This window comes from Castanea sativa, chromosome 4, assembly GCF_040712315.1.
Source record: "Castanea sativa cultivar Marrone di Chiusa Pesio chromosome 4, ASM4071231v1".
NCBI classification, from domain to species: domain Eukaryota; kingdom Viridiplantae; phylum Streptophyta; class Magnoliopsida; order Fagales; family Fagaceae; genus Castanea; species Castanea sativa.
Genome location: NC_134016.1, coordinates 12,967,224 through 12,990,364, shown reverse-complemented (window position 1 = coordinate 12,990,364; position 23,141 = coordinate 12,967,224). Strand labels below are relative to the sequence as shown.

Here is a 23,141-nt window from a genome sequence, read left to right as displayed (position 1 = left end):
ACCATGTTATAAATTCAATAAATTTCTCAAATTTTTTTCACAGCATAAGGTTATAGATTGTGATTAATGTAACATCGTGTTCAAAAAAATCATTACTGACTTCACTTTTATTATCCAATAATTACAGATTATAACCGTATCAGTTGTGAAATTTATTAAGTAACTTTTATTTTAAAATAAAAATTGTTTAATCTTCTAAAAAAGAACGTGGCAATCATTGATGAGGGGATAGTGCACGTAGTGAAGGAGTGGCTAATATTCTACGGTGGGACTTTATTCGATAATAGAAGTATAGAACCCGTCATAAAAGAAACAATCACCACTGGTCAGCACCAAACTCATCTCAGTTTCTTTTTCCTATACGTCTCTGCAAGTTATAACTTAAGTATGGCTGAAGCACTTATTTCCCAGATCCTGGCACAACTGATCTCAGTCACTAGCCAACAAATATCAGAGAATGTGAAATCGGTGGTGAGTGTTGAAAAACAAGTTGAAAAGCTCACAAGCAATCTACAAGCCATGCAAACTGTCCTTGAGGATGCAGAGAAGAGACAAGTCAGAGAAGCCAGTGTGAAACGTTGGCTAGATAAGCTCAAAGACATGTCCTATGAGATGGAAGACTTATTGGATGAATGGAGCACTGCGATTCTGAAATTACAGATTGACAAAAACAAAGACAAAGTCGAAAATGTTGACAATAATGATCTTCTTCTAGTTCCCAAGAAGGTGAGCTCCTTCTTTCCTATCTCTTTCTTGTCTTTGAATCCAGTTAGTCAACTTAGTTGGGCTACTCATCGTCCTGGCATTGCTAAGAAGATAAAGGAAATAAATGGAAAACTAGATGTGATTGCAAAAGAGAAAGATAGGTATGACTTTAACTCCATTAGAGCTCCTCAACAACCTGACTGGGACAGACAACAAACTTGTTCATTCCTAGATGTATCAGAGATACGAGGTAGAGACCAAGACAAGGAAACCCTAGTGAGAAAGTTATTAATATTATCCGAGAGTGGTCAAACTCAAGGTCAACAAGAAGGAAATTTTAATAACAAGCTCCATATAGTCTCTATAGTAGGCATGGGAGGAATTGGCAAGACAACCCTGGCCCAGCTAGCCTACAACGATGAAGAGGTGAAAGCCCATTTTGACATGAGAATATGGGTTTGTGTCTCTGACCCTTTTGATGAGATTAGGATTGCCAAAGCAATAGTTGAACAAGTTGGACAATCGGGTCCAAGTTTAGTTGAACTGGAAAGTGTCCTGCAAAACATGTGTAAATCCATTAAGGAAAGGAAGCTCCTTATTGTTCTAGATGATGTGTGGGTTGAGGATTACAAAAAGTGGGAGCCTTTGAAACATTGTCTTCAGCATGGTGCTCAAGGAAGCACAATTTTGGTGACCACTCGTAAGAAGAGAGTAGCACAGATGATGGGAAGCTCATGTATGTTTCAGCTGCAGAATTTGTCTGAGGGGGACAGTTGGTGGTTGTTTAGTCAGTTGGCATTTCTTGGAAGGGCTAGCGAAGAGTGTGCAACATTAGAAGAAATTGGCAAGAAGATTGTTTCCAAGTGTAAGGGTCTGCCTCTTGCTGCAAAAACTCTAGGGTCACTCATGCGTTTTAGAAGAACTAAAGCAGAGTGGCAGAATGTTCTGGATAGTGAGATTTGGGAATTGGAAGAGGCTGAAAAGGGCCTTCTACCTCCTCTATTGTTTAGCTTATATGATTTGCCCTCTGCAATAAGACGGTGTTTCTTATTTTGTGCTGTCTTTCCCAAAGATTATGAAATAAAGAAGGATGTTTTGATCAAATTGTGGATGGCACAAGGTTATCTCAGCTCCTCGCAAAGTAGAGAGATGGAAGTAACAGGTCAGGAGTACTTTGAAAGCCTAGCTGCACACTCTTTGTTCCAGGATTTCATAAAAGATGATGATGGTAGCATAATACAGTGCAAGATGCATGACATAGTTCACGACTTTGCACAATTTCTTACAAGAAACGAATGTGTTATCATGGAGGTTGACAGTAAAAAAAAGCCAAGCATGGATGCATTCCACAAAAAGGTTCGTCACATAACCTTGACGTGTGCATCAGATGCCCAAATGCCCGTCTTCAATTACAATGCAGTGAATTCACGAACTCTCTTGAATCTGGCCGAAGACATTGCTCTACCTCATTTATTCGATAATTTGACACGGCTTAGGGCATTAGATTTGAATGCTGCTGCAATTAAAGAAGTTCCTGTCAAGGTACGCAACTTGATGCATTTAAGATACCTTAACTTGAGTAAAAACACTAGATTGTCTGAATTGCCTGAAGCAGTGTGTGATTTGTGTAATTTGGAATCCCTGATCCTTAATTGGTGTCAAAGCCTCAAGAGACTACCTCAAGGGATTGGGAAACTTATCAACTTGAGGCATCTTGAGCTTGAAGAGACCTCAAATCTAAGAAAGTTTCCAAAAGGAATTGGAAAATTAAGTTCTCTTCGAACATTGAGCAAGTTCATTGTGAGAGGCGATGGTGTTAAAAAGGCATGTAATATAGTACTGTTAAAAAATATGAAACACCTCCAAGGGATTCTTTACTTGGATGGGCTAGAAAATTTGATAAGTGGGGGTGAGTCTAAGAAAGCAGAATTGAAGAACAAGAAAAACCTTTTGGGTTTGAGGCTGGATTTCTATGGTCAGAAAAGAGAGGGAGGGATTCACAATGATGACGATGATGATGATGTAATTGAAGAATTGCAGCCAAATCCAAATCTGGCATCCTTACATATACTCTACTACCAAGGCACTAGGTTGCCAAGTTGGATAATGATGTTAACCAACATGAGAGAGCTTATACTCAAAAATTGTGAAAACTGTGAGAATTTGCCTCCTTTGGGAAATCTCCCTTCCCTTGAGTTACTAGAAATATGGTATATGTATCATGTAAAGACCATGGGCCATAGATTTTTAGGGGTGGATGCACATGATAGCATTCCAAACACAGATGATGCACTAACCACATCTACAAAAATTGCATTCCCAAAACTGAAGAGACTTGGGTTTTTTGGCTTGACAGAGTGGGAAGACTGGTATGACTGGACAAGCTGGGGAGAAGGTTGTTTGATAATGCCGAGACTCAGTTGCTTGACAATTGAATGCTGCCCCAAGCTAAAGGCACTGCCACACCTCATTCAGACTGCACCTATACAAGAATTAACCATCAGAGAGTGTCCTATACTTGAGACAATGCTGCCACAAAGAAAGAGGAGAGGATTGGGCCAAGATATCTCATATCCCAATCAAAATTGATTCATTATGTACAAAAATATACCGTCCTTACTCGTTGAAGATACGAAGCCGAGCGAAGGCAAGCAAGATTTAAGTAATAGCTTAGTGATAATGACATTTTTTGTGGTGCCCCATTTAACTTTGGGTCTTGGTATTTTAATTTTTACTTCTTGTAGGTTATTGTAATAAATTTATATCCAAAAGGCTTTATTATAAGTGTAGAATTGATGCTTGTTTCTAACCAAAAAAAAAAATCTTCTCTCTATTTTTGAGTGGAGTATGTGGTGTATCTTTGTGTTTGTCTCTCCAAAAAAATATGAAATACGTTTTTCTTTCTTTTTTTTGTGGTAATTTTCCTAAAAGATTCCTCTCTCTTTTTCTTCTTTTGCCTTTGGGGTGGTGTCTTCGTTTGTTTTGTTTGCTAAAAAGCTCCATTGCTCATAGATTATAACCTGTGTTAAAAAACTTTCGGCATGTTACATCTAGTTTGTAATATATATCTAACCTATCCTTGAAATTGCTTAACTCTTATTGACCCATCTAGATTTAGTACAATTCAATCTGGATTTAGTACAATTCAATCGAAAGGTATGGTCATGCAAAGATGGATTGTCCCAAACGAGAAAGTTACACTCCAAATTCAATGCACTCAAAACTTATAAATAAAAAAAAAGTTTGACTCTGAGTTTTGTTGTTGCCTCATAAATCTCCTTCAGGTCGGAATTTTCAATAATTAATTTCCTTTTCCAAACTACATTATGTAATGTAAATATCCTAAACACATTATTCTCTCGTCTCAGGTTCATAAACCACTAAATTTTCTGAACCCCCTGCTCCCCATATAAACGAAGTTCGACAAGAATTGCTATTATATCCTATATTGACATAGAATACCAAATTGGGTTTATATTTTCCTTTTGGCTTCATCAAAAATTTCTATTTCCATTTGAATTAACAATTTCTGAATGTGAGAAATTTCTTAAATAGAAGGAACACACACATTGGACTGATTAGTGCATGTCTTTAAGGAGAAAATATATAAAATGAATATGTTTATATAAGTGAAATTCACGAGGCAAAGACGAGAAAAGGGGTAATTCGTAACCTACTGTCTCAAATTTGTATTCCTTCTTATAGGCACAGTATTTTTTTTTTTGTGAGATAGTTTCAATTAATAACGTCAACTCCTAATAATAACTTTTTATCATCAGACCAAAACACCAATTAATTTTTGATATAAGCGGAGATTGAACTCCAAATCTCTTATTCAATAATCAAAAACTTTAAATACAGTGCATTAAAAGCATCTCACTCTTTTACTTCTTTTTATTTGAACAACATTATACTCCTCACCACAAGGTATGTTGTCCTCCCAAGTCGTGCATGGGGCACAGGGACCTAAATTCGAGCACCGGGGGGAATGGGTGGGGTATTTATGTAGTATTTCTAACCAGTGAAAAAAAAAATTATGTTCTTCACTTAAAAAGCCACTTATTTCTAACATGTAATTTTTGTGCTTTTAGAATCTCCCGTGAGGAGGCCCCGTATCTACACTGGAGCCACAAAATGTGACAACATAAAGTCCTTAACTCGCTCTGGCTAATCATATTGACTTTAATTATTTGGTATTTTCACCAACTCCTCTGGAATTTAGGCTTAATTTATAACTTACATCTGACATTATTCACATTCACTGACCATTTAAACATCTGTCAAATCTATCAGGGGAAAAGAAAAAACCCATGAAAAGGGACCCCTTTAGTGTCATTTTTAAGAGATTGTATTGGTAAGCTATGGTGGCGAGAGACCTCTCTGCCTCATCCATTTCGTAGCCGACCACTTTTCACCTGAGAGCACCTCACATCCTCCATGTATGCTATTTATATCCGACTGTCCATCTAGTCCCTGAAAGAATCAAGACAAGTAAAATAATCAAATATAGACATGATTAGGCCCGACGATTAAATAGAAAGCTTAATTTAAAAAAATAATAATAATTGGAGCATCATGATATTTAGTAAAGAAAATTATAATTGATTATATGTAGCATCTTTTTTTTATTTTTTTTATTTTATTAATCATCACAGAACTATTGCGAAAGGGGGGAAAATCATATCGGGGCATTCTTTTACAGTTTTATGTCTAGGTTTAATATTCATTATCTAATATTTCAAATATTAGCTTAGACCCCCCCCCCCCCCCACCTCTTTTTTTTTTTTTCCTAGTTCTCTTTTGCCTTCTTTTATTTCTGACAAGCATTACATTGTTAAACAATTAAGGGGTTGCAGACCATATTTCAATAAAGAACCATAAAAAAATGCTCAAACTTAATAAGAAACATTAAGGAAACAAACCATGCTCCAAAAAAGCACAGCATCTCCTTTATTTGGTTTTACAGACATCCCCTTGAGCTTCTTCCCACCACAGCTACATTCACCCGAACCAGCCTGAGAATTAATCAGTCAAAAATTTAAGCATATTACGCAACAAAACTTCAAGAAGATATAATACTTTCCTAGACAAAAATGGAGAGAAAATCAACAATCTGATAGATGAAAGTTTTAACTTCAAAAGTGACCCAACCCCACTTGTTCTATTTGATGGTATGACTATTTCTTTTGTACTTGAGCAAGCCCATCTAGCCTGCAATCCAATAGTCTTGTTTAATACTCAGGTCAGCTAGTGACCCAATTTTAGGCTGGTGCCCAGCAACAGACCATTCAACAACCCAGGTCATCAAGCCCAAGATCCTGTTAGAATATTTTGTTGAAATTTATTATTCTAGTGCATGATGGTGATATTAGAGGTACCTATGTTTGAAGGTCATTGGGACCATGGATCACTTAAAAAAAAAAAAAAAAAACAAACAAACAAATAAATAAAAATCTGCAAGTTGGAAGGAAGAAAATTAATCAGAGGGTGCCTTGTGTGTCAACCACCTGCAGGACCAACTTGGCACTAGAGTTTACCCACAGTCCAACAACTTTTTCCTAGGCATTGTCTTTAGGTCAAGGAACTTCCAAACAGACCCATCAAAAGATACATATGTTATGCATATATTCATTTGAGGAAAAGTTCAGGGCATGTTTGGTTATTTAAATTGCTCATTTTCTATTTTCTTTTTCTTTGCCAGAAACCTGAGGCAAAGGTTACTGGGAAATAAAAAATTGTCAACATAAGTTGGAAAACGGCTCAAATGTGACAATTATGATAAGATGATTGTCATTTTCTCTGAAAAAGAAAACATTAAAGTTCTCAATAACCTAAAGCAAGATTAGTTCTATCATTCCTTTATCTAAAGAAACAACATAGAAATTAAGCATCAAATTTTATAAGTTAATTACCAAAGGGAAATATGTTTCTCCTCCTTCAACGTTATCACTCAAATACATGAGGACTGTTGCTATGCGCTGACCGCCATACTTCACATTGAACTGACATGAAACAAGGGGGAAAATGATTTTGATTTTTTTCACAACAGAAGAGTAAAAGATTTTAAGACAACTGATAAGCAATATCTGTAAAGAAAATTATCCCAATATTTAAGAAGGCTAAATAACTTACAGAATCAGAGAAGTAGTCATGATGCGGTTGGTAATACTGACTCTTCTCATACCTGCGCTGCTGCAAATGTTAGCCTTGATACTGACACATATCAGCCTTCCTATTCAGAAAGAATGCTTCACTAGTATGCAAATTAGATCCCTACCTTAATACTTGTATGAGTTCCCCATTTTCAACTGGCACTTGAGAATAGACAGAAATTCTTTTTTCAATTGCCTGATCATGCAAAAAAGAATATTACAGCACAAAATCAGTTACTACCAGCCAACAAAAAGTAAGGCCTGCCTCAATTAATACAGAATGGAAATAGAAGTGTACATATCAACTGCATACTGAAGCTTGTCTATGTGTGACGCACTTTGCAGAAAGTTGGAAATTGGGGTCCTAATCTTAACCATACTTTGATATTCATTATCCTTAAATCCCTTCTAACTGCCACTAGGAGGAGGCAACACTCCTTGATGGGTTAAGTCCCAAATATAAAATGCAAAGGTGTGACTCTAAAAATGTATTACTCCACTTCTTGCTGTATGATTACGCAAAATAGCTGTGACAAAAGATTTAGGTTTTGGTGCTAATAAGTAATACTTCACCCCCCATCCTATTCTTACAGGAGGAGAAGGTGCTATTTAAGCTAGATCACATCAGGTGATGGTCCAAAACTTGTGGATGAGATCCCCTCAGAAACAACTTGAGATGTCTTTTCAAAATGTTAGAAATAACGCTCCTCAGTTGTTGCTTGCATAGATATAATACAAGTTCCTTGAGAAGACATCTCAAGTTGGCAGTATATTCCTGCAGAGGTGGCAAATCTTCATAAAACATTCTTCCAAAAGGGCTTATTGTCCATGGCCAACAAGTTGTTAGTTGGTCCCTGTTGAACAAGTTTTCAAAAGCGAACAGAAGATTTTAATAGGAAAAAAAATGTTTTTCCATAAAATAAATAACCATTCGTACATGCTCCAAAACCCCATTTGTTCAAGCATATGCCTTCTCCAATAAAGGTTTGCAAATCACCCATACACCATTCCTCAATCTAGAGTCAAAACAGTCCGAACATATTAAGAAAAAATATATATCTATAGTCCAATTGTTTGTTAGAAATGAGCACAGACAAACAATGAAAACGACAATGGACAGTAAACAAATAAGCTCTACATCAACAGGACCACAACCACGGCTACTAATAACAGGCATGGCACCTCATAGGAAATAAACAAGCTTTCAGTATCTTCTAGAGAAGCTAAAAAGTGATGAGAATTGATATAATAGTCAAAAAGGGTTGAAGAGTAACTCTGACAGCAAACCAACCTGTATCATTGGATACTTCTTTTCTTCATGATTTAAGAACATTCCTGAACTAGTCCTTACACTACTTTTAATTCCCTGAAAATAGGCCCACATACTTCAGCCATTACAAGTTAAGAAAATAAAAACTAAATAGAATGTGTAATGTTTTATGAAGAGAGTATAATTTATACAAAAAAATAGAAAAATCAAGTACTCTTTGTTTGATTGTAAATGGATGATGACACAGAATTTGGTTGTCATGGAGATAACTGAACCAAAGTGCTAATTTTGGGAAATGGTGGAACCAACAACGACCATGCATCCTAAGCAACCAAACCAAAACCGATGCTAGTTATTGGTTAGAAATGGTTTGGTTACCTCTGCTTCAAACTTCTATAACTTTACCAACCCTTTCTCTAACACCAAACAAAGGCCTAAACAAGCGGAAAGAAAGATGAGAAAAAAACCATGGGCAGCACAAAAAACAATGTGATGCCAAAAACTAAAGCCCTACAAGAGGGACCTCCATCTCTTGCTCCACTGCCTGAATATGATCATGACCAATGATTGCCATTCAGAACATGAAAACTGCAAAAATCACCACAAACTAAAACATCAAATTTTCTTTCAGCCATAGTGAGCCTTTGTAATCAGAGGGGCTATGGAGATTCATTACAAAGCAGTGTGCCATCTAAGCAGATCTTGGCTTGATACTGGTGATTGCTAAAGATATCTCAAAGGGCCAGTGAGGCTTGAGCTGGGAGTCTGCAATGCTAAAGTTCACCTCACCTCACTAAACTCTAACTCTAGCTCTTCCTAAACCCTACCATAACTTACTGCCACGGTTAAATCCTGCAACATTTTATCCTATTTTCCAGCGACAAAAATCCATCAAGTTTCCATCTTATCCAACCCAAATCAATCTTTTCTGCCTCTAGCCTCACTTCTTTCCCAACTTTTGGTCACCTAAAACTCTCAAGAAACCATTTATGGCACTCCTGTAAGGGGATTGGGGTGGATAAGATGTAATGGATACTAGATTGGAGTAATAGGTTTATGGTTAGCGTTTATTACCATCTAATAGTTGGCCCTAGTGATCAATTTTCCCTTGGAAGAGCAGATGGAAGCAAAAGATTCCTTCTAGAGTGGCTTTCTTTGTTTGGACTACTGCCTTGGTGAAAAGTCTGATAATTGACAATTTAAGGGAAAAAAAAGTTTGTATTATGGATTGGTGTTACACGTGCAAGTGTAATGGTGAATCTGTTGACCATCTCTTTCTTCATTATTCGGTTGCTACAGATCTGTGGGCTATGGTTTTGGGTTATTTGGAGTAAGTTAGATTATGTCAAAGTTTGTTGTTGAGCTTCTTGCTTGCTGGCAAGGTCAGTTTGGTCACCATCGTAATGGACATATATGGATAGTTGCTCTCCATTGTTTGATGTGGTGTATCTGGAGGCAAAAAAATAAAAACAATAGTTTGATGTGGTGTATCAAGTTATTCTTTTTTAGAACCTTATTGGACTAGTTGTCAGTGTGGAGAAACCAATCCTTATCTTCAACTATTGATTTACTTGATTTATGTAATTTATGTATTTGATTTGTATACCCCATGTATACTCCTATGTACTTGGCTGTCTCTTTTCTGATATCAATAAATCTTAATTACTTCTCATATATATATCTCAAGAAACTAGCCAAAAATTCCCTTTTTTCTGTCATATGTCAGATTTAGTATCGGATCCTTTTGTCCTACATTCACATCAAAACTGGAAGGTTTAACAAAGTCCTTAAAAAGAAGAATTTAAAATAAAATTAATATTAGAAAAAAGCATAAGAAAAAAATTAAAATAAGATGAATTCATGCAACAGACAATCTACTACATTTTTTACAGAGAGATAAGAGTATTAATTAATGTAAAGAACAAGAAAAATTATAGAGGGAAAAGAACGGCCATTTTGCCTACCTTCCCAGTTGCAGTATCCACTACAGTTGAAATTTCAAGACGGGGGAGGGCCATTGCTCTAAGGTAGTCGCATTCCTGTAAAAACCAACAACTTCACTTGAAACACTATTTTGTAGCTTCATCTGCAAAAGACTATTTTTTAACTCTGCAAGAATTAAGCAGAGAATCTTCGACTTCCACCAAGTTTTGAAATTCAACATTTTGGCAAAAAACACATTGGTGCATTCAGCCCAGCGGTTGAGAGCAATCATCCTACATGGGGGAGATTCTACCACAACTTATGCCGATAAACATTTATTATTCAAGTTTTGAAAAAGAAATTTTGCATAAGCCTAGACCGGAAGGTACCAAGGATTAACATGTAATCAAGTATTACATAACAAAGAACTTAGATTATAACAATGCTGGCTACAACATTTAAAAGCATATGAAATAGAAGAAGTCTTTACATGATCTACATTTTACGCTAATTTCTTTTTTTTTTAGTTTAAATTTATTTTTAACAAAAATTAAATCCTAGTTGTAGTTCTTGCAGCTATATATAATATAAGATACTGGTTACAGACACCGGGGAAGTAGAATCTGTTATTTTTATTATTATTACTATTATTATGATTGGTAAGTCACACATGCATGCAATGGATATTGAACCAATAACCCCACCCTACATCTTACTCTTACACGAGGAAGGTGTGCCATTTGACCTCTGCTCATTGGTGGAAGTATTATCAACTCAGTAATAAAAAATGCCATGCCATGAGCGTGAGGATAATATCATAAACTACAGAGTTTTCAAACTTTGGCATTTGTACCTATCATATTTTTTAAATTCTTGGATTATGGAAGATGCATATAGTTTTCAGCTCTACAGATTCAATAAATAAAAATTCAGCTCTAGATTTTATGTTTACTCAAAACTACCTGAGCTTCCCCAAACCTGAGCCTTCATTGAATGTATAATGAGCCAGGGTTATCATGCCAACAAAAGAAGGTATTATAAAATAGCACATACACTTACCTCCATGCTCAGAAAATTATGAAGTACAATGATTCGAGGTGACCAGCTGAGTATTTCGGGTTTGACCTAGATTTAAGAGAGACAAAGAGAGAGAATGAGAGCCTTAAGCATAAAAATTGACCCAAAAAAACTTCATAAGGAAACATAACAATTGTTTCTAGAAGAAAAAAAATTCAATTATATGTAGACAGAAGATTTCACATTAAAACCAAATTTATTCCAGTTAAACAAAAAATGAGAGAAAGGCTATTTAACATTTATATCCATGAGAGAGAGGGAGAGAGAGAGAGAGAGAGGGAGAGAGAGAGTACACCTGTTATGCACTACTCATTGCCTATGCATAACAGTAATTTAAGAGAAATTCAAAGTTTTGGACAACATCCAATAAACCACCAACACCCTTTATAATTTTCCTGACCCCAGCACACGGCGTGTTCTAAATAACAAAACCAAAAAATAAATAAAGAAACAAAGAACGAATGAAAAAAACAAAAGTAAACAACCAAACATAAACACAAAGTCACAAAATGAATAACCACAATACTAGCAAATAACACATATTTTACTTGTCCTAATCAGAATGTACAAAAATACCCCACTACAAGCACAGGAAAGTAGATTTTGGCCAAATTCACCTATACAAGTCCAAACCATTTTAAATGTGTGTGTGTGTGTGTGTATTGTATTACCACTTATAAATAATATATTAATATGTATGTGAATTAACCCAAAACAAACTTCCCAATCATCAAGCATTCATCAAAATTGGGAGAATTTCGTTATGGGGTATGTCTTTGAAGAAGGGTTATTGACACAGAGTATGGAAGTAAATGACCAGTTGGTGTTCCAACAGTGAACAAAAAGTATGCATTAAAATTTTCAAAATGTAAATCATTAACAATAAAATGCGTTTTTTCACCTTTACCCCACCACCCCCACCCCGGCACTCCCAGATGGGCGGGCGAGACAGGGGGTTGAGATATAGCAACCTTAAATTAAACATAATATTAGATAACAAAATCGTGAACATACATATCCAAGACGTAAAATTCTTGCATCTTGGTCATTATTCCAGTCGGGAATACCTGAAAATTGATAAATGGTAAAAATAATAGATCAGAGAGAAAGCACTACTACACTCCACTAATTCTATGGCAGCAAAAATTTTTAAAAAGTAAAAAATAAAGATCACTATTTCACAAAATGATGCTATATCAAGCTTCTTGTTAGAAACAGTTAAATATGTAATCACAAAAACATAATTACTAATTTATGGGGGACCTAAAAAAAAAACCCATGCTGGCCATAATACTAATAAATCATTGCAAATAGCATTTCAAAGTTCAGTGAATGATTCAAACTCTGAATGCATAAACATGGGTCCATGCTTTGAAAGTTAAAAACAAGTAACTTGTAGCATGGGTCCACTTTATGGTTGGCAGAATACAGCAGAATAGAATTTTCTTATGCAAAATCAACTTTGGGAGAAAACATAATAATAGTTAGGAAGCAAACTGACCTCTGGGAAGTTGAAGATAGACATCATTCTCATTTCCCTGCAATCTTCTAGATGATGGAAACTCTGTGCCCATAAAGAATGGTGCTTTTAAATTTCATTTGTTAAATTAATGATAAAACAAAATATAACTTAGCAAGCATATATATGAGCAACAAAACATTTTTTAAAGTATGAACAATGTCAATCCACAATATAAATCTTGTAGATAGAAGAATATCATAATGCTGACACTAAGTTCCTTAAAAAATGTGTTCTAGATTTGACTGACATGCTCTAATGAGTTTATTGATGAAACAACACTTGTTAAATTTCATTTGTTACTACCATATTATTGACATCAATCAATTTCAAAACCACAAACTTCTACCATAAAATGGTTCCTCACTTCTCTGAAGTAAAGAGATCAGAAAAATAATTAGTCTGCAGATATCATCAAATCTTCTGCAAATTTCAGCAACTCTGACTCTTCCTTCCACTAAGTTTCTAAGCCTGGATAAAGTTACCCTCCTACTCCTAAAATTTTCAGAAGATACCATCTTCCAAAATATGCCCCAAACGTGTTCATTCACTTCATGAAAAGATCATTAAAGTAATTTCAAAAGTTAAAATTTCACCACAAACCCTAATACCTGGTAACTGCCAGCAAAACTAAAGTATATGTTTCAAGCACAGCACCAATGTACATTGGGTGTCAACTCTTCATTTTAGTATATAATTTTAGAATAAAACCAAATGTTACACAGCAACTTAAGAGTCAAAAGATACAGAAGGAAATGAAAACAAATACAACAAGCAAGCATAAGATATTCAATTGCCATATATATAATATCTAAACACATAATATAAGCAAGACATGCAAGAAAAGGCAAAGCAATATAAGAGCTCTCAATATTCAGTCAGAATTTATAGCAGTTGAGATGAAAAAGTCCAAGAAATGTACCATAGGAGGCTTCCAACCTTCGTATAAATGCTAATTGAAACAAAGCACCTGCGATTCCCAAACAAAAATGCAGCATTAGAGTTATACTAAAAACTAGCTCTCTATATAAAGCATTGGATGCACTTCAATGTACAACATTGTAATTTTAGTTATGTAATCACTTTTTGAATCCAAGGAAAGCAAGAAAGAAAGAAAGTACAAAATACTTGTTCTCTTTAGGAAAAGTAAGAAACAAAAAATAATATAATCTACTCTCAGTATGAAAATTTCCACTAGACCTGAAACTCATGAAATTCCCTAATTTAAAAAGTTACTGCACGAAACCCTACGTTCTCCTAAGCATCCCTCATCAACCATCATTTACATTTGGTATCAAAGCACCAATTCGACATTATGTGATCTTGAAATTTACATCTTCTTTCTAGAACAAGTAAGCAGTAAAACAATTAAATCAACCAGGGAAGCATGCATCCACAATTGCACGAATCAAGTAATTTTTTCTTTGATAGTTACAATGAAGGGAGGAATTTGAACCCTAAACGTGTCTATTGGAAACACTAGAAGGTGCTAATTGAGTTTCAAGGCTCTTTGGCTCAAATTATGAGTTTTTTTAAACAACATCATCAAAGGAACCCATCTACCATATGATTTGTATCTACCACAAATTATCCACCTACACATGTAAAACCCTAAAATTTGTGTGCTTGTTTGGTACATCTCATTTCTCAGTTTTTAAAAATGGGATTGTTTGAAAAGGTTGTACCCAAAAAAATGTGAAATATAAAAAAGCTGTCAAAGCATTACCAAACAGGCACTTAACGGTTTAAATTGTCAAGGTAAAATTTTTATTATATACTCAAGAAAGAGATCTGGAATCCAACACAAAGAAAACAAAGACTGAATTTTTATTGATACAAGACTTTCAATTTTCATTTTACAACTTTGGGAGCAATCTTAAAAGGCTTCAAAGAACTTAATTTCAAAGCAAAATCACTCTTACACACATCTAAATAACATCCCATCACATAAAGACTATGTTTTGACTAAAAAATACTTAGAACCAATAAAAAAATCATATTCAAAAAAAAAAATTCCAGAAGAAAAAAATAATAAAATTCCACCAATGAACATAATATAAAAGGCAAACCCTGTATCTCTCAAATGATTAATGGCCCCCCCCCCCCCCCCAAAAAAAAAAAAAACCCAGATGTGGGACTTTTTTTTTTTTTTTGGCAAGAAATATAAGCCACGTTTGGTTCCAACTCAGCCAAGCAAAAACATGTAAGATAATTGAAGCTAAAAATAAAAAATAACGAAAAACAAAAACAAACAAACAAAAGAAAAATTAGATGAAAATTAGATCCAAAATAGTACACACTCACTGAATTATTAGAAAATAATAATAATAAAGAAAATGGCAGATGGGTATATTGGATAAAGATGGAAAAATGAATGAACCAGAAGATTTGAAGTAGTACAGTGAAGAAGAGAAAATGAAACAGAGCATGAAAATTATAGAGTAGTATTAGAATCATTATATATATATATAAGTAGATAGTGAAGAATAATAAAAGAAAAGAATTGAAATTGAGTACCTATAATCATTCCAACAGTGACGAGTGTTAACAGCCCAAACACGATCTTCATCGCTCCCCCACCCATGTCTGTCTTTCTTTCTTTCTTTCTTTTGCTATCTTTCTTTGGTCTTCGTTTTTTTTTCTTAGGTGGAAGAGACAAATATACTGTTTGGACTTTGGACTTCAAAGAGAGAGAGAGAGTGAAACGGCTACGGTGGGGAACCGAGAATTTACGTTTGGAGAAACAGAAAGAAAGCACTTTGAACGCCCATTGTTTTTTGTTGCATGTTTTTCCACATTGTTTTTAATTTATATATATATATATTTTTTTTTTTTTTTTGATAGGTTAATTTATATTATTTACTTACTTATTTTTGAGATAAGTATCTATACTACGGCATCAGGCATCCCTGTTTTGACCCGATTTTTTATTTTATTTTAAAATACACTTACATTCTTAGGTTTAAATAATGACAAAACTAAAAAGTATTTTAATAAAAATACATTTTTAATTTTTACTAAAACATTAACTACAAAATGGGACTATTGTACTTATGGTTTTCAAATTGTTTTATTTATTTATAAAAAAAATTAAATTAAAACAAACATTCATTTGTTTGTAAAATACATCTGCTATTCTGATTAAAAATTATGCAAATTATTAATCTTTACTTAAAAAAAAATAGAAGAGCCTCTGAATATGTTCTCAGAGACTCTTCTATTTTCTTACCTATTTTTGTTTTTTGAGCGGTGGTTAGATAATTTTACAATAATTTTACAACAAAATTTAAGTAATAAGTTATACAGTGGTTTCATCTAAATCTACTACTGAAAGTCTGACATAACTTTTTACTTTAAAAATATTGTGTCTAAATTTCTATTTTTGTTATTTTTCCTTTTATATTTTGATTTTATTTCTTTAGATAGAAATAAGCACTTTGAATGCCCAATGTTTTTGTTGCATGTTTTTTCACTTTTTTAATTTATGTTTATTTACTTACTTATTTATTAGATAAGTATCTATTATACTATTTAAAAGACTTTCTTTATTTGGGATCCTCAATTTTATGGTTCAAAAATACCCTTACAATCCAAGGTTTAAGAAGAGACAAAATTAAAAGATAATACAGTAAAAATACATCTTTAACTCTCACTAAAACACTACCAAAAATACAGGACCAATAATAGAAGAGCCACTTGCTTCTAGGGTGGCTCACACCCCGGGCTTCTTTGTTATTTGATTCTTTAAAAAAAATAAAAAATAAAAATAAAAAAAGCTTTCTTTGTTATTTGAGCAATGATATTGTACTTTTATAATAATTTTTACAATAAATTTTAAGTAATAAGTTGGTGATTCTCATCTAAATCTACCATTTTTTTTTTTACCTATAATTTACAGTTTGTAACTTACATTTTATTATAAAATTATTGTAAAAATATTTCGATTTTATTTTTTTTAAGGCAGAAAAAATCATTTTAAACACCCAATATTTTTGTTACGGATTCAGATCTTCTAGATTTTTTAGGGTACTCTACCAAATAGACTTCCTTAAATCTTAACAATTCTTATATAGATTTTGTCATATCAGCATTTCACTAACAATAATATTAATTGTTTTGTTTGCAAAATTATTTTATTATTTTAAAAATATTGTTAGTGGAATGCTGATATAACAGAATCTAGATTATTAAATCATTAAAGTGTGGTTAGGATTTAAGGAAATTTATTAACAGAGTACTCTAATAAATCTAGAGGATCTAAATCCATTTGTTGCACGTTTTTCACTTTTGCTATATTTTATATTTATATTTATATTTATATTTATATTCACTAATTACTTACCTTCTTTACTTTTTTCCTTAAAAAAAATTTTAAAAAAAAAACTTTCTTTGTTTTTTTATTTTTATTTTATATTTTGACTCGGAAATTTCTCAAACTAGTAGGCCCGGTTGACTACGCGTGAACGTGTGCGAAGTGCGAAGTGCGAAGTGTGAACACGCTGACGGCTCCTAAGATTCAGGTTTTCACTTCTACCTGGGTCTTTGTCTTTTTAACAACTAAAAATATATAAAATAAAAAGAAGTCAGAGCTTTGGAAAAATTATATTTTAAGATAAATTAAAATTTATTTCTTTAAAAATAGTCGATTAAATTATGAGATTTTAAAAAGTTGTTTTTAAGAGCATCCACAGGATTAAAAATTTAACTTTTTAGCTCCATAAAAAGTTATTTTCTCTATTTTATCTATTTACTTTACAAAACAGCTGCAGCAGTGGATCTATTTTAGCTTTCAACACAATAAAATAATATAAATATCACAATAAAATAATATATCTATTACAATAAAATAATATATCCATTATAATAAATAACAATTACAACCACCCACAACCGCAACCACTACCACTACCACTACCGTCACCACCATCATTGCCGCCGCCAACTCTTCCACCGCCACAATCGCTACCCAAAAAATTTACCAATTGTGGATAGTGAGTCCGAGGATACAGAACAAAAAATTAATATTTTATTCTCACTCTCTCTCTCTCCAAATAAATATAAAAAAACCCTATTCTCTTCCTTAGTCTCTATCATCTCTCTCTCTCTCTCTTTAGTCACCGATTTCAACTCTCAACCTTTCTCCCTCTCTTAGATCAGCTCTTTCTTTCTCCCTCTCTCATATCAACTCTCTCAAACCTTGCTCTGTGTAGATCAGTAATGGCTGAGCATGGTGGGTCCGTGGAGGTGACCTTGCTTCGCGTAGATTGGCGGTGGCTGAGCATGGTGGGTCTGTAGAGGTGCTGTGGTTTGGGTTCTGGATTTGGTTCATGGAATGGGTCTAGGTCCATGTAGACATTGTTGATTTTTTTTTTTTTTTTTTTGTGATTTGTTGGGGTGTGTGTGGTGGTGAGGTGGTGGGTGGCTGAGCTCCTCTTTCTCATGTAGTGGTTGTTGGAGAGATAGAGACAAAGAAGAGAGGAAAGAGAGAGATGGGAGAAGATGTGGTGGGGATTGCCGTGGTCGGAGCTGGGTTTATGGCGGCGTAAGAGGTCTGAAAGTTGAGAGAGAGAGAGTTGAGAGATTGTGAGAGTTCTGAGAAGAGAAGAAAAAAAAAGAAAAAATAATATTTTAATCGGGTTGGGAATAAATTTTTTTTTTTTAGCTCTCAGTTACAATGCATATCTATAAATAGATGTGCACTGTAGCAATGAAGCTAAAAAAAAAATCTTTAGCTCCACTGTTGTATGGATGATTTTTGTGTTTTGGTGGAGTTAAAATAACTATATAACTATTAAGCTTCATTGCTGCAAGTGCTCTAAGGGTCAAAAAGTCATAAATTAAATTTTATAGTTTTAAAAGGAGCAAATTAATAATTTGAGGTGCATGTATAATGTATTTTAGAGTAGAGATGAATGTATATTGTATTTAGAGTAGAATTAATACGAGTTCTGGTTTAGTATTTAACTAGTATGTAATCTCGTGTATATGCACGGTTATAATTCAATATAATTATAATTATATGGTTTAAATTATATATATTTTTTTAAGAATGTGTCCAAATTATACCTGATATTAATACATTTTTTAAATCATATATTTTTAAAGTATATAATGGTTTCTCATTATTTAATATATATAATTTAGAATTAATTGGATTTAGACTCTTCGATTTTTGCACCAATAATTCACTTGTCACAAAAATTAAAAAATTAGATGGACACATGGTACAAAATTGGACCTTATTTGAAATCCAATTTAAAATTTAATTAGATTTGGACTCTTTGATTTTTATACTCAATAATTCACTTGGCATAAAAATTAAAAATTAGATGGACACATAGCTCAAAATTGAGAATCCAATTGAAATCTAATTGGATTTTTTCTGAGATTTGGCTTTTAATATATATATATATATATATATATATATATATATATATATATATATATATATATGAATAATGTTATATGTCTGATTCACAATATTTTCATAACAAATCTTATTTGGTAGGTTGTTACAATTTTAATATGTTTCCATCCTTGAAATTACTTTTTTGTCAATCAATAACAACTAGTAACATTTTTTCTCTTAAGATTTTTTATGAAAATGTTAATGAGTAATGCTATAGTCAAAACTATTTTACAATATTTTTATAAACTATTGATGTAACTAGCTTCTTATTGGATTTCATCTAGGCCCACCATTTACATCACTTTTTCATTACCAATAACCACTGATTATCACATCAACCGTTTGTAAAAAAGTTTGTATCTTTAACATTACTCTATGTTATTTCTCTTAATTTATTACTTTTTAAAATCTCATGTCATGTTGTATCAAAAAAAAAAAATCTCATGTCATGTTTAATTTAGTACTTTTAAAACGGTGACGTTTAATTCTTTTAACTTTAAAAAAAAAATTACAATAGAAGTGGAGGTATTTAAAACGGTCACGTTTAATTATTCTAAACCAGTTTTGTCAATTTACAAAATGCTGAGAAGAATCAGTATTCTATTTTTCAATAATAGACCCAGGACATTGCATTCATTACACACTTTCAAGATATACCTTTTCATATTCATCAAAAAAAAAAAAAAAATCATCAAAAAAAGATATACCTTTTCATGTTCATTTGTTTTTTCCCTGAATGAAAGAATTTCTTAAAAAAAAAAAAAAAAAAAACTCTAAACACACAACCGATAAAGCAAATATACCACAGCATATACTAGGATTAGATAAAATGAGACTCTTCGCATTTCCTTCAAAATATAACACGGGACAAGTACATATTGCAAGCTAGCTTCAGAAATTGCTAGAAGCAAAGCTTCTGTTTCGGACCATAACCCAGATAAATAAATTTAGTAAATCAACGAATTTAATGAATAAAATTGCATGATAAGTTTGGTTTCGTTAACAAAACCCCACCCTCCGTTTGTTTGAGCTATTAAGTGAGACATTGGTGTGCTAACACTTTTTTTTTTTTTGGTGCCAAATTAACTCTATTGTTTTTTTTTTCCCAAATCAGCTCTACAAAACGACGTGGTTTCAAAGCAAAAAGCACTGTGAACCCACCCAAATTCCAGGTTTTATGACGACACCATTTTGGAAGCAACTCAATTCCCAAATCATTCAACAAAACGGCAAAACCCCAAGAATGAAACCCACGAACCCTTACTTGCTGAAGGACCCAACGAACCCATGCAGCTCAAAACCCAACCCAGCCATCGACTCACCGTGAACCCACCCAACTTGACCAGATTAGGTCCAAGACGAAGGCGGCGGCAGAGAATCTGGATTTGCCACGACAGTCTTCTATTTGTTCACTCTTTACTATGCTGGCTGATCTCTTGAAGAATCTCTACTCTACCTTGTCTGACCAATTCCCTGAAGGAACCACCTCTCGAGACCTCGGAGCCAGAGGAGACAAGATTATCGATGAGGTCTAGGAAGAGGTCGTCGCCACTGACAATCACAACAAGGCCAAGGAGATTAACAACAACAACAACAACAACAACAACAATAGACATAATATGGCAGAGGAGATGAATTTGTAGGATTGCTTAACAAAGGCTGAGGCGGTGAGGGAGGAGGATGTTATACTAGGTGCCAGGCGAGACTAGGATGTGAAACTAGCTGGAGGATTTCTTGACGAAGGCAGAAAACATGTCATCACGCCAACGTGTTACTTAACAGCTTAAGCTAATGGAGGCTGAGATTTTGCTAACAAAATAAAATTTCGTAAAAATTCAATTTTTCAAAATTTGGAGCGTAAAATTTAAACAATTTCAAAATTTACTGGTGCATTATGCAATTTACCCTATTATATTTGAATAAAACTTTGGTAGAGTAATTAGGTGTTATTTTTTAGGTTCTTCTCTTAATATTAAATTATGTGACTTTATTTTCATTGGATGAAAATGTATTTTAGTTAAATACAGCCTTATAACTGAATTTTAAGAGGAGAAACCCAAGAAGTAGCGCCTAAAAACTGTATCTAAGTTTTGCCCATTATATTTTATCTTCTTATCTAAAACTAACTAGTCATATATTTTGGTAGACCAAGTTAAAAATTAAAATAAAACTGACTTATCAAATTTAGTTTAGCAAATTGAGGATCATGGAAATAAGTAGTGTAAGGGCATGAAATCTTGGTGGTTCAATCCCACTTAGAATAGTGAGATTGATTTTCCAAACCGGGCCCAAATCAATAATTAGTTGTAAAGAGAGTGGAATGAATAAGTTGAGCTTTGCTTGAGGACAAAAATAGAGAAGGAAGAGGCAAAAGTCCAAGATTTAAATGTGTAGATGGATCTTTACAAGCTTACTTGAGAACAATGTTCTTGGGCTGTTACAAACACTGTTCACTCTCTTTCTCTCAGTTACTATTCTGGCTCTAATCCCCTTCCTTTTTCCTTTCAGATCCCTTTTATCTGAGAGTCCCTTTCCTTTATATACTCCATGGGTTCTTGCATTCTAACCCTTCATCTTCAATCCTCCTAAATCTCCTTAAGACACTTGTCCTATTAGACTTCTGGTGAAGGTGGTGGAAGGAGCTGTTGGGCTGTGGATCTACTGTTCAAATCATTTTCTCATTAATGCAGTTGATAAAGTTGTTGCCTTCCATTTAATGCGGAGGAGTAGGTGAGACTTTACAAGCAACCTCCCACAAATATCTTGTTTATCCCCTAAGGCGTCCGCCTTCACCTCTTATACTCCCCAAGGACACTTTGTCACTTCCCATTCTCTCATCGGGCAACCTCACTCCTCTGGCTATGGATACTTCTTCGTGAGGAACAATTGAAGGCTACAATGGTGCTTCCAATCTTCAGTCCTCAGGTCCCCACAAGTAGAAAACTAATATCTTTGATAATCCAAGTTAAAATAATACAAATTTAAAAAGGGGCACGAAACATGTCAAATTTTATTTTGCATGTTGATGAACTTATTTATTTATTTACTTTTTTTTATACAAGATAGAAATTCTACTCTAACTTAATCTAAGTGTATATGTGCGTGAAGTTTACTCTTAGAGACTTGAACCTTGGCCTTTACCCCCCCTTCCCACATTCCACAAACACTTATACTTGTAGAGTGACCATTGTGCCAATGGTACACGGTGGTGCATGTTGATGATCACTGATTCTATATGTTGTGCTGACTATTTTGCAAGATTTTGTTATAGATGGAGTAAACACTTGTGCTAACGAAGAAAAAGAGTTATCATTAGGGAGTGGCAGAGCCCTTTATTGACTTTTCAAAAATCCTTCCTCTCTCTTATATTTTTATTTTCAAAAAAAAAAAAAAAAGAAGAAGAAAGAATTGGACATAGATTTAAATAATTGATCCCCTAGATTTTTACTAAAAACATGTAATTCATTTATATATTGTTGACTAATGCATTTTTTTGTTTCCTCTAATTACTCTTATGTCATACGTAACTCATTAAATCAAAGTGTATTTAATGTATGTCATATGTAATTTAATTATTTTTTATATTTTTTTTATACAAGATAAAATTTTTACTCTAACTTAATATAAGTGTATATGTGTGTGAAGTTTCTTCTTGGAGACTTGAACCCCAGTCCTTACCCCCCACAAATATTTATACTTGTGGAATGACCACCGCACCAAGGGTGCGTGGTGGTAATTATGTTTTATATTTATTAAATTGAGTATATTTTTAGATATGACAAGCGTTACCCTTTTTTTTTGGGCTAAGATGTAAAGATTTACTTTATATAAGAAAATATCACATGTTATATAAGAAAAAAAAATCTTCATATATATATATATATATATATATATAAGATGGGTTCAAGTTACGTTTGGTATAACTTGACAAGAATTGCACATTTTTTAAAGAGAAAATTGCAAATTACACTCCTAAAGTTTGGGAGTGAATGGATTTTACACTCTAAAGTTTCAGAATTTGAATTTTACCCTTTGGAGTTTGAGGTGTTTGAATTTTACACCATGACATTTTAAAATTTGGATTTT

The 23,141-nt window shown here is 33.5% G+C and overlaps 2 protein-coding genes across 2 annotated transcripts; one reads left to right on the top strand and one right to left on the bottom strand.

Annotated features, from left to right (window-relative positions):
- Positions 1 to 387: 387 nt before the first annotated feature.
- On the top strand, positions 388 to 3,294 carry LOC142632461 (putative disease resistance RPP13-like protein 1). Its single transcript, XM_075806857.1, has one exon. The coding sequence runs from the start codon at positions 388 to 390 to the stop codon at positions 3,292 to 3,294; it is 2,907 nt and encodes a 968-aa protein (XP_075662972.1).
- Positions 3,295 to 4,855: 1,561 nt separating this feature from the next.
- Positions 4,856 to 15,456, bottom strand: LOC142631836 (prolyl 4-hydroxylase 1). The gene is made up of 12 exons (XM_075806160.1): positions 15,164 to 15,456; positions 13,569 to 13,616; positions 12,629 to 12,691; positions 12,142 to 12,194; positions 11,110 to 11,175; positions 10,092 to 10,166; positions 8,149 to 8,223; positions 6,983 to 7,053; positions 6,838 to 6,889; positions 6,618 to 6,707; positions 5,628 to 5,720; positions 4,856 to 5,178 (listed from the first exon to the last, which is right to left on the bottom strand). The coding sequence occupies exons 1-12, from the start codon at positions 15,228 to 15,230 to the stop codon at positions 5,065 to 5,067; spliced, it is 867 nt and encodes a 288-aa protein (XP_075662275.1). The 5' UTR covers positions 15,231 to 15,456; the 3' UTR covers positions 4,856 to 5,064.
- Between the last annotated feature and the right edge of the window lie 7,685 nt (positions 15,457 to 23,141).